Raw genomic sequence first — 13,083 nt, 5'->3', positions numbered from 1 at the left:
CTCCCTCTGGTGGTTTGAGGTGGAAGGGTGGAGGTGTTTGTTTGTAACGAGGGCCTCTTGTAGAGAAGTCCATCCATGCTCCCTTTTGGGTCCTGTGGTACATGTGAACAGCAGGGTGCCACACTGCCATGACATATCGCCTAACACTGAGCAGCCACACTACACCGACATCAAGGCCGAAACCCACAAACCAATGGCAGAAACTCACATTGAAGGGAGGGAGGGCGGCACGCTGCTTCTCCAATGGACTACCCCTACATTGCCCTGGGAGCCCTATATGCCCCAGTCCCCTCCACCAATCAGATATGGCCATGTTTATACCACTCTCCATATCTGCCTCTTGCCCTATCAATAAACCCAGCCCTTAACCTGATGCCACAAAATGGCATTTATGAAATAGACCCTCACCCTCGGCCTGGGCATGCCTACTAGTCATGGGGCCCTATCTTTAGCCCCTTTGTGTTGCTGGTCAGACCTTACTTGTATGAGACTTAATATAAGGCTAAAAGGGCAAAAATACAGAGTGATGAACTTCTAAAATTGAATTTTAATGAAAATCCTTAAAAAAGACTTATGTCCAGAGACAAGGTTGTGGTAACACAAAGAGTATACTTTAGAAACAGATGCGTTTCGGAAAACCTTCCTTAGTCATTGCCAGTGAGTGTCCCAAGCCCTCCGATATTTACATCATATCCTGGGGAGGCACGAAGTCACTTCCAACTAAGGAAAGAGGACTCACAAATCATAATATGGGTAATGTAATGTAAATATCGGAGGCCTTGGGACACTCACTGGCAATGACTAAGGAAGGTTTTCCTGGAGCCGGCCCTGACTGGGGTAATAAGCCCCCATAACCTGAGGAAACATACCACTTCATATGTGACATCTTCACATTTACAAGTTGCGCACAATAGCTCCTATCTAATGTAAATATCGGAGGCCTTGGGACACTCACTGGCAATGACTAAGGAAGGTTTTCCGAAACGCATCTGTTTCTAAAGTATACTCTTTGTGTTACCACAACCTTGTCTCTGGACATAAGCCTTTTTTAAGAATTTTCATTAAAATGTAATTTTAGAAGTTCATCATGCTGGAATTTTGCTCTTTTGCTCTTTTTGTCAGTGCACTACTGGATCCTTGCATTTTTTTACTTCTCACGGTGAGTGAAGCTAACTTTCTTTGTGTTTTTGGCTAATATAAGGCTAGCCTTACAATAAATGGTGCATGATCTGCTAATGCCCCCCATATAGTACACTGTGATACAGGGTACAAATACCTCTACCATATAGTGCATAATTTACAGCCTCATACAGTATCATATGCAAATGGGATCTTCACAGAGGAAAAGAACAGGGTCTCTACTCCCACTTATTAGAGGTAGCAATCTTAGACGTTAAAGGAATTTTCCAGTGTTAAAAAAATATATATATATTTTCCCCAGCCACAGTCGTATTTCATCATCTTGGTGATGTCACACAGCTCTCCTTCCCCTTGGAGTAAACAATTCAGCTTTACTTTTAGTGTCAACCTCTTTAACAAGACCCTCAGTCTTTTGGTGATCTTTTCTTCCTCTTGTTATGGACAGCCAAGGCTTCCTACATCCGGAACAGTCACTGGGGCCAGGGCCGGCGTCAGCACCCGGCGTACCCGGGCAAGTGCCGGGGCCCTGGAAAATCAGAGGGGCCCAGCCGCCCACTCACTGTCGGGGCCCGGGCCCACACACCCACCCGCCCACTCACTGTCGGGGCCGGGCCCACACACCCACCCGCCCACTCACTGTCGGGGCCGGGCCCACACACCCACCCACCCACTCACTGTCGGGGCCGGGCCCACACACCCACCCGCCCACTCACTGTCGGGGCCGGGCCCACACACCCACCCGCCCACTCACTGTCGGGGCCCGGCTCACACACCCGCCCGCCCACTCACTGTCGGGGCCGGGCCCACACACCCACCCACCCGCTCACTGTCGGGGCCATGGCCGCTTCCTCGGCACCTGTTCAGGGACGCAGGCGCTGCTTGATTGCCGGCACTTCCCCCAGACATGGCCGCGCGCTGTCCGGCTGTGTCTGCTAGTAATGACACGGCAGGGTCGACGGCACTGCACCTTTAATTGTGCTTGTGTGTCGCTCCTGCCACGTCATTACTAGCAGACACAGCCACACAAGGTGCGAGGCCATGTCTGGGGGGAGTTCCGGCAATCAAACACCGTCGGAGCGGAGGTCCTGCACAGATGGGCGGGAGGGGCTCGGAACCGACCGCAAGTGGGCCCCTCTGATGTTCCAGGGCCATGAAGTCTGTGACACGCCGGGGGCCCTGCACTGCCCCATACCTGAGGAGCTGCTGGACAGGACACTGGACCGGGGACAGGTGAGTGAGGCTTCCCCAATCCCCATATTAAAAATATTAGTATTGGGTCTGTGTGAGTGCATGTATGTGAATGTCAGTGTATATGACTGTGTATATATATTTGTCTGTTTTATCTATGTGTATGTCTGTATGTGTACATATGTCTGCGTACCGTGTGTGCGCGCGCATATGTCTGCGTACCGTGTGTGCGCGCGCATATGTCTGCGTACCGTGTGTGCGCACGCATATGTCTGCGTACCGTGTGTGCACGCGCATATGTCTGCGTACCGTGTGTGCGCACGCATATGTCTGCGTACCGTGTGTGCGCGCGCATATGTCTGCGTACCGTGTGTGCGCGCGCATATGTCTGCGTACCGTGTGTGTGCGCGCATATGTCTGCGTACCGTGTGTGTGCGTGCATATGTCTGCGTACCGTGTGTGTGCGTGCATATGTCTGCGTACCGTGTGTGTGCGTGCATATGTCTGCGTACCGTGTGTGCTCACGCATGTCTGCGTACCGTGTGTGCGCACGCATATGTCTGCGTACCGTGTGTGCGCACGCATATGTCTGCGTACCGTATGTGCGCTCGCATATGTCTGCGTACCGTGTGTGCGCGCGCATATGTCTGCGTACCGTGTGTGCGCGCGCATATGTCTGCGTACCGTGTGTGCGCGCGCATATGTCTGCGTACCGTGTGTGCGCGCGCATATGTCTGCGTATGTGAAGGATGAGGGGGCAGGCTGGGCCATGTGTAATAAATAAATATATATATAATATATATATATATATATATATATATATATATATTTCTCCGCCGTATCTGTGCATCATGAATCGTGTATGTGTTAAAAGGGCCCACTGAGACTCTTTCGCCCGGGGCCCAGAAAAACCTGGAGCCGGCCCTGACTGGGGCAATAAGCCCCCATAACCTGAGGAAACATACCACTTCATATGTGACATCTTCACATTTACAAGTTGCGCACAATAGCTCCTATCTAATCCACATGCCCTCTGCAACCATCTCCGAATGGAGGGAAGGAACCACTTAAACAGATTTTCCACTTTCACAAAACCCCTTTCTACAAGAGCAGTTTTTAAAGTCAAAAAATAGTATATTCCTCACTCTCCCTGGGTCCAGTGCTGAGTTTCTGCCTCTGATCTCCGTGTCTGGAGTCCATGATCAATAGGGGAGGGTTATATAGAAGCCTTGTGTGATTGCTGGCCGAGGAGAATGAGCATTGGTGCTAGCTGTCCCTTTAGGAAGTCAAGAGTCAGCACACAAGCGCTAGGGGTAGCACCAAAGAGGCCACCATGCTTGGAAGTTGGAGAGAATATGGGAGCAGAGAGCTAAAGGAGAGCCTCAGTTAAGCTAATACCTATACCTTACAAAAACAATGTTTCCATGTGGCACGCGCTTCAGCAGGGAAGCCCCCATAAACATTCAGATTGGACACCATTTTTTTCAGTTGCTTCCACCATGCACCACTGATGGGAATATTTGGATGGGTTGAAGTCTATCTCATTCTACTCTCGTCTGACTAATACATACTTCCCATACAGTTTAGATTACAGAGTTACTCTCCAACAAAAAAAACAAGACCCATCCCATGGATAAGGGGATAACTTTCTGATCACCGGAGTCTGACTGTTGGAACCTCCATTAATCCCCAAAAAGGAACCCTGAGACTAGGGCTCTGCAGAACACCATCTTCGATGGATTAAAGATGTGCATGCTCAAACTCCATTCCATTGTTTGTCTATGGGTCTGCTGGAGAAAGCCGAGTACAGATATTCACAATTTCCTACAGTCCCATGAGCAATGAGTGGAGCAGAGGTTGAGCATGTGGATCTCTGATCAGGATTCTGAAGTCCATTCTCTGAGTTCTAGAGTTACATCTTCGGAATTACTGGGGATTCCAACATTCGGACCTCAGTGATGAGAAAATGATCCACTATCCTAAGGATAGAACACAATTAGTTTTTTGGGAATAAACCTAGAAGAAATCATTCAATAGTGGAATGTATTACTCCTTACTGATTATTGCATAAAATGATCACCTATCTAAAGGACAAGTGATAATTTATGGAACTCAGAATACCCCATTAGAGGAGTTTTCCCAACGCCTTATAGATTAGGGTTCAGACATGAGTGCTCGGTCCCTCGTTTCCTGGAGGAGAAGTAGACCTCCACTGATCACATATTTAAATCATATCCTGTTGAAAAATCATTATTTTTTGTGTTTGGAAATCTTTTTTTTTATGTCTTGTGTTTCATGGTCAAGGTCAATACCGCAACTTAACCTTGTAAAATAAAATCATCAAAATTCCGACCGTTGTTCCTTCCAACTTCACAATAGGGTAATATTAAATCACAGGTGACTCCCATTCTAGAAATACTTTTTTAATGGTGGCATAGTATATGGGAAAATGTACGGTGGATATTTTATGCTTTTTCTGACTTTGACACCAATTTTTTTATTGTAGAGTCTAAAGAAATGCAAGAAATCCATTACGCCGATCTTGCTCTGGAAACCAAAAGCTGTGAACGGGTAAGACTATGCATCCAAAAAACATGTCCGGCCCAAACTTTTCATGCCACGTGATCATGTCACATCCCCAAATGAATGTCCCTAAATCACAAACCTGATCAGCCCCCAATATCTTGGGGGATTATTTCAGACAGATATCAGATCCTTAAACTAAATCAAAAATGTTTAAATCTCCAAAAATGTTTTACGTAAATTACAAGTACACTTTCCCAGCAATGACTTATAGTTAAATAATAAAATTCTGGCTGCCTGCAGTCACCACTAGGGGGAGCTTTCTGTACTCTGAGCAGTAACTGTATGCAGTAAGCTCATAAGCTCCCTCTAGTGGTAGTTGTATGCAACTGTAATAATTTTTGTAAAAACATTATTCTTTTTGTTTTTCCTTATATCAGAGAGCCGGACCTAAAAATGAAGAACACAACAAAGAAACTGTATATAGCGCAGTTGTCAGCTAACCCATGTGAAAGAATAGAATGAGACAGATGTTATGTCCTCTAGGAACTGAATCCATCTGTGTAGTAGGTGGTTATATAAAAATCCCACCTCTACCATTGGGTGCAGTAAAACCCGGAGAGGCTCCAGCCTGTACTCATCCTGAAAACGAAATTCTGTAAGGAAATCTACAGTACGTTGTGTCGTGTCTGGTATAGGTCCTGGGGGCGGAGCATGACTCCTGGTTTTAAGGAGCCCGCCAAAAAGGCTAATTTCCCATTACATTTATTTTTATTTTCTTGCTTTTTTCTTTCCGACAACCATAATATTAATATATTTTATTAGCTATAATTGCATAAGGCTTTATTTTTTGTGCTTTATTGGGCTGCCATGCACATTAGTGTTTAATTTATTGTACTTTTGTGTTTTTTGGAAGAAAATGCAGGAAAAGTAAGCTATTCAGGTGCTATTTTATTTTGCTTTTCATATTATTTATATGTCACGCCTTAACATTTTATTGGACAAGTTGTTACGGACATGACAAAACAAAGTGCATAATTCTTGGGACTTATATTTAATAAAGTATTCTTTTGCAAAAAAATGCATTGGTGCATTTTTTGTTACTTTTCATTTAAACAATGGTTATTTTGCATTTTTCCTTGATTTTATCCCAAAGGGGACTTTAGACTTTATTATTTTACCTACATTGTAATGGCATTTATTTATATCACAGTACATTAGAATTTGTTGTATTGGTAAGTCTTCCCTAACATCAGGGAATATGTTTGGACAGCCCTGGGGTCCTTTAACAGATCTTAGATTGTTGACCCAAAGAAGGTATGGCCCCCAATCACGTCTCTTACAAGCAATCGAAACTCAGATCTCACTCTATGTGTGGCATCAAATATGGTTCCTGGTGGGTTTAACATCTCAGACGTGGTCACCGGTGTGGAGGGGTGGTGAACATCTCAGGCATGGTCCTGGTTTTAAGGTGTCAACATCTCAAGCTTGGTCTTGATTGTGGAGGAGTGAACATCTCAGGTGTGTTCCCTGGTGTGGATGGGTGAACATCTCATGCATGGTCCATGATGTTGATGGGTGAACATCTCAGTCATGGTGCATGGTATGGAGGAGTGAAAATCTCAGTCATGTTCCCTAGTGTTTAGGGGTGAACATCTCTGGCACGGTCCCTGTTATAGAGGGGTAAACATCTCAGGCATGGTCCCAGGTGTGGTGGAGTGAACATCTCAGGCACGGTTCCAGGTGTGGAGGGTCAACATCTCAGAAATGGTCCATGGTTTTCGGTAAGGCCAGCCAATGTAGAGGTGTAATCATCTCAGGTATGGCTACCTCACTACAGTCTGAGATAACCCCAATTCCAACTCACCACCACCGGAGCTGCTGCAACTCCCCCCCCAATCTACCGTCTCTTTTCCCATTATCCGGTAGACTGTAAGCCTGCAAGTGCAGGGCCCTCTCCCCTCTGTAGCTGTCTGTTATTGTTAGTTTATTCACTGTAATTTATATTAGTATTTTGTATGTGACCCTCTCTTATACAGCGCCATGGAATCAGTGGTGGCCTAAAAATAAATAATAATCTGTCGATGAAGGTCATCCTAACTATAACCCCCTGATATACTGCATATGGCCCCTGATATGAAGGGGGAACTAACTTGTGTGTTACATTTGGCGTGGAATATTACCTCCCCCAATTTTATGTGGTTCATGGTGAAAGTTACAGGTCTCATTTCTTTATCACTTTGACCATGAAGATCCTCCACTTAAAGCTTCTCCAGACTTCTACATGTTTAGCTGCTCCACCAGGGGTAGAGTCAGGCAGCTCCTACAGCTTATAAAGAGGAGAACAACCCAGCATATATTGCAAAAGTAAGGTTTATTAGTGAAATATACATAACAATAGTCAATGGAAAAAGAAGAGACCAGGAGGTAATTGGAAAGTAGCTTTACAAGCCAGGTATATTGTAAATAGTAAGATCATAATAGATCTATGGATCTATAGAATTGCACATTTGCCCACAATAATAAAGAAATAATAAATAGCAAAATAGTGAACATTTAATGTCAAAATTGACAATGGGTAGAGACACAGAGATCAGCCCAAAAACATGCAAGTCTGCTAATAATAGTAAAGGTCGCTCTTGCTATGTTATGGGAGACTCTGTGTCAGAATTAAAGTGCTCACACATTATAGTTCCATAAACTCATTACCTGGCAGGAAAGCACAGCCCAAAAGGAGGGGGGGAGGAGGGTGGTCAGAAGAGCCCAACGCGCGTTTCACGGTGTATCTCACCGCTTTCTCAAGGGCAGTAATGTCAAGATGTCAGTAATATTGCCCTGTACTGCGTGTATATATATATGCAATACATATCCTATTAAATGGCCCCAAGTGTGAACAGCTGTGGAGCGGGACGCGCACCCGGAAGTGGCCAGCTATACCGGGGGCGTGTCCCGCCGATCACATGACGTGGAGCATAAGCCAGTACGGCGCATGCGCGCGGGTCAGGGAACGCGCCGCGCGCACCCCGGCCATCAAGCATTCACCGCGCATGCGCGGGTCCGAAAGAACCCGCGCAGGCGCAGCACAGCATATAGACGGCCAGGCGCGCACGCGACGCGAACCCCCCCGCACCAGCACGCGCGCACCACGTGAGCCGTCGACACAGCTAAAATTAAAGGGGCCAGATGGAGTGCAGATAGAATGGTATAATAGAAGTAAGATAAGAGTCACAATAATAAATACAACAAGGAACATATGATCAGTTGCAGGCACAATTAGGTACATATAAAATAGCCTGGGTAATATGGTCAATCTTGATCAGAGGTCCAAATACATCGTTGCTCTCATCGGGAAAAGTCCCAAAATGGTTTCACTCTCACTGCTCTCCATATGAGAATAGATTTCAAAAAGGAATTCCGCAATAATGGACTAATAGAGAGAATAATAAGAAAAGAAGGAGAAAATGAGTTAATAAAAGCATCAGTTTAAAAAAATTGTTAAAATATATGTTACCCCATATTTAGACCACTCAAAACTCACACAGAGATATTGTATGTGTGAGAATAAGGTGTGCAGGAAATAACATATGGCTACAGGAATGACGAAAAACTTAAAGATTCGTTTAGGCCATATGGTGTCACCGTGCCCAAACGCATAATCCACTGTGACTCTTTCTGGGCAAGTATTCTCTTAACATTACCTCCCCGAATGCCCATATGTACCACATCGATACCACAAACCATAAAAGAACGGGGATTACAGTTATGTTTAGTCTTAAAATGGCGTGGTATCGTTTTAAGTTGGTCCAAGTCCTTGGCTGGGCCAGCTGCAACAATGTCTCTGATATGTTCGCGTGTGCGTACCCGCAGCTCCCTTGATGTCAGCCCAACATAAATCAGTGGGCAGCTGCAGGTAGCATAATAAATGACATTAGACGTACCACAAGTAATGTGGTGTCTAATGTCAAATGATTTACGGCCAACAGCCGAACAGAAACTAGTACACCGCAGAACATTCGGACAAGCCACACAATGCCCACATTTATAATTGCCAGTTAACGGACCTCCAGAGCCAAATAGGCATGGTGTAGGTACAGCATAGTGGCTATTCGTCAGGATGTCACCGAGATTACGGCATCTCCTAGGTGTCATAGAGGGGCCCGTCCCGAGGGGTCCCCTCAGGGCAGGCTCCACCATCAAAATGTCCCAGTGTTTTTGCAAAATAACTCTCATATTATCCCATTCGTGGTTGTAGGTGGAGATAAATCGTATGGTCTCATCCACCCCTTTTGATAATGTTTTGGGATGGAGAAGGGAGATACGTGGGGTCTGAACTGCCCTTTCGTATCCTCTCCTAATACATCTCCTACTATAACCACGTTGTGTAAAACGTTGTTTTAGGTCTTGTGCCTGACGCCGAAAGCCCTGTTCCGTTGAACAGATACGTCTCACCCTGAGGAACTGTCCGACCGGGACGGCCCCAATAGTGGCAGGACTATGGGCAGACTCAGCGTCGATCAAGGAATTAACTGAGGTGGGCTTCCTGAATACGTCCGTCTGGACGCCACCATGGACATCAACACACAAGGAAATATCCAGGAAGTCCACCCTTCCACTATCAAAAGTGTAGGTCAGTCTAATATTGTATTGATTCACATTGAGACAGTCCATGAACTCTCCGAGCTGCTGGACGGAGCACCGCCATAGAAATAAAATATCATCAATATATCTCAACCAACACAGCACATGGTGGGCGGCCGGCACACAATCCCCATTGAAGATCTCTCTTTCCCACTGCTCTAGGAAGAGATTTGCATAGGAGGGGGCACAGGCCGCCCCCATGGCTGTGCCACGCCTTTGGAGATAAAATTGATCTTTAAAAACAAAAAAATTATGGGTCAGGGCAAATTCCAGCAGCTCAAGGATGAGCTCACACATGGGGCCGTCCAGGTCGGAGGCCCCCAGAAAGAGACGCACCGCATTAAGACCATCAATGTGGTAAATACTGGTATAAAGGCTCTCGACGTCGGCAGTAACCAAGAGAGTCCCTTCATCCACAGTGACGCCGTCGATCCTCGTAAGGACGTCCGTCGTGTCTTTCACATATGATGGTAGATTCATTACCAACGGTTTTAAATAATAATCGATGAATCTGCATATGGGCTCACATAGGCCCCCAATTCCGGACACAATCGGACGTCCAGGAGGATCAACGGGGTCCTTGTGGATTTTGGGTAGCAAGTAGAACGTCGGAGTCCTGGGGAAGGACACCGTCAATCCCTCATATACCTTTTGGGATATTATTGCACAATCAAGGGCCTGAGTCAAAATGTCCTGCAGTTTGGCCGAGAAGTGGGTCAAGGGACAGGAGGTTAATTTAGTGTACGTGCTGGGATCCCTCAATTGACGGAATGCCTCTCGCTCATATTTATGGATCAGCCAGATTACAATGTTACCCCCCTTGTCTGCGCCCTTAATAACTACGTCACTGAGTTCCCGGAGCTGTTGTAATGCCTGACGATGTTTTAGCGTAAGGTTATCAAATCTCCGTTTTGCAGGCAGCTTTAGGAAATCCTCAGTGACGAGTTTAGTAAAAATATCCACTGCAGGGCACAGTGAAAAGGGAGGAAACCTAGTAGATTTAGGCATAATAAATTGAGGGAACCCACCTCGTGGAAGACTTGAATGTTCTTCAGCCAACTCCTCCAGATACCTCAACGCCTCCTCCTCGACCACCGCAGCATCCGTGATCCCTGGGCCCTTGTAGTGCAATTTTTTCAGTATAAGTTTGCGGGAAAAGAGGTGTAAATCCTTTATCGCTGAAAAAGAATTAAAGGCATTAGTAGGAGAGAAAGACAGCCCCCTCCCCAGGACCTCGACCTGTGCTTTAGATAGTATATGTGGGGACAAGTTGATTACCTGGAGCCCACCCTGAGGGGAGGCCACGGGTCCAGTAAAGTTCGGTCCCTTTTTGGTGGACTCTCTGGTCTGCATTTTACTTGAGGCATTAGACGATGAGGTCGATGGGCCCACTGAAGACATAGGGTGCGTCTCATCTAGGGATCAGTTTGATTGCATAGATCTCGATCTAGACCTTGAATAAGAGGCATTACGATATCTCTGCTGGGAGCAATCAGATTGACCTCTCCATCTATACACACACCGATTTTGCTTGTCCCAAATGTCCCTTTGAAATTTATTAGCTTTATTAACTTGAATTTCGTGGGCCCATTTTTGTACCTCAGTATCAATTTCCTCATTCATTTTTCTCAGTGATTCCCCAGACAGCCCCTTTCTAAGGATGATTTGGAGGCCCTCAATCTCGGATTCAATTTCCTGTAACGTGGTGGAATTCATATCTCTTAATAGTGTAAGGAATCCTTTGGAACAGGCATCTGTTAGTTCCTCCCACCGATTTTTAAAGGATTCATCAGAGATAGGAAAAGAAGGGAACACCTGAACCCGAAGTCCCCTCGGGATTAGGTCCCTTTGTAGATATTTCTCAAGGAATGCGTGATTCCACCAGACCTTTGTATGTTTCCTCAGAAGTTCTTTAAACCCCCTGATATACTGCATATGGCCCCTGATGTGAAGGGGGAACTAACTTGTGTGTTACATTTGGCGTGGAATATTACCTCCCCCAATTTTATGTGGTTCATGGTGAAAGTTACAGGTCTCATTTCTTTATCACTTTGACCATGAAGATCCTCCACTTAAAGCTTCTCCAGACTTCTACATGTTTAGCTGCTCCACCAGGGGTAGAGTCAGGCAGCTCCTACAGCTTAGATAAGGCCATGGGAAAATGATGAAAATTAGAGTTTGTGTGTTCTCGAACCCCATGTTCAGATATGTACAGTTAGGTCCATATATATTTGGACAGAGACAACATTTTTCTAATTTTGGTTCTAGACATTACCACAATGAATTTTAAACAAGATAATTCAGATGCAGTTGAAGTTCAGACTTTCAGCTTTCATTTGAGGGTATCCACATTAAAATAGGAGTTTCAGCAACTTAACATGTGCCACCCTGTTTTTAAAGGGACCAAAAGTAATTGGACAGATTAAATAATTGTAAATAAAATGTTCATTTCTAGTACTTGGTTGAAAACCCTTTATTGGCAATGGCTGCCTGAAGTCTTGAACTCATGGACATCACCAGACGCTGTGTTTCCTCCTTTTTGATGCTCTGCCAGGCCTTCACTGCGGTGGTTTTCAGTTGCTGTTTGTTTGTGGGCCTTTCTGTCTGAAGTTTAGTCTTTAACAAGTGAAATGCATGCTCAATTGGGTTGAGATGAGGTGACTGACTTGGCCATTCATGAATATTCCACTTCTTTGCTTTAATAAACTCCTGGGTTGCTTTGGCTTTATGTTTTGGGTCATTGTCCATCTGTAGTATGAAACGACAACCAATCAGTTTGGCTGCATTTGGCTGGATCTGTGCACACAGTATGGCTCTGAAGACATCAGAATTCATTCGGCTGCTTCTGTCCTGTGTCACATCATCAATAAACACTAGTGACCGAGTGGCACTGGCAGCCATGCATGCCCAAGCCATCACACTGCCTCCGCCGTGTTTTACAGATGATGTGGTATGCTTTGGATCATGAGCTGTAGCACACCATCGCCATACTTTTCTCTTTACATCATTCTGGTAGAGGTTGATCTTGGTTTCATCTGTCCAAAGAATGTTCTTCCAGAACTGTGCTGGCTTTTTTAGATGTTTTTAAGCAAAGTCCAGTTTAGCCTTTTTATTCTTGATGCTTATGAGTAGAGATGAGCGTTGTTCTACTCGAACTGTTCGCCAATCTCAAATTCGAGCTGTTTTGGGCGGTGTTCGAGCCGTTCGGCGAACACGAACAATTTGAGAAAAATTCGGCTGTTCGAGGTTATGTTCGATAACTGTTCGTGCACCAAAATCATAACTGGATTTTTTCTCAGTAATGATGAAAATTAATGTTAATACGCAGTTTGAGTGTACAGCGGGGTGGGGGGAGGGGCAGGGGATGGATCTCTGCAGGAACAATGAAGATCTCCATTTTTTTTTTCTCTTTCCCGCATTTACAGTGGGGAGGTGCAATCTGTCAGCCTATCAGCAGCGCACACACGGAGCGAAGTGCTTTTTTTCACACAAGCAAGGGCATGTGTCATTGGCAGTGTATGTCACATGTCCTTGCCCTATAAGACCAAGCCATTTTCCCCGTCGCCACCATTTTCTCACTGCTGCAGCTGCGTG

The 13,083-nt window shown here is 45.5% G+C and overlaps 1 protein-coding gene across 3 annotated transcripts in view; it reads left to right on the top strand.

Moving 5' to 3' along the window:
• The window catches only part of LOC141153006 (CD48 antigen-like), a 71,592-nt gene extending 65,675 nt beyond the window's left edge, over positions 1–5,917 (top strand). For 2 of the 3 annotated variants that reach the window (XM_073637677.1, XM_073637679.1), the window contains 2 exons: positions 4,835–4,899; positions 5,292–5,916. In XM_073637677.1, the coding sequence (XP_073493778.1) occupies positions 4,835–4,899; positions 5,292–5,354 (128 nt within the window). In that variant the 3' untranslated portion in view covers positions 5,355–5,916. Of the gene's footprint in view, positions 1–4,834; positions 4,900–5,291 lie in introns of all 3 variants that reach the window. The other variant, XM_073637678.1, reaches the window with a different exon arrangement.
• The last annotated feature ends 7,166 nt before the right edge of the window (positions 5,918–13,083 follow it).

The sequence above is a fragment of the Phyllobates terribilis genome, unplaced genomic scaffold, assembly GCF_046119375.1.
Source record: "Phyllobates terribilis strain yellow unplaced genomic scaffold, ASM4611937v1 Scaffold_7__3_contigs__length_470593459, whole genome shotgun sequence".
NCBI classification, from domain to species: Eukaryota; Metazoa; Chordata; class Amphibia; order Anura; family Dendrobatidae; genus Phyllobates; species Phyllobates terribilis.
This window is presented reverse-complemented; position numbering and strand designations above follow the sequence as displayed.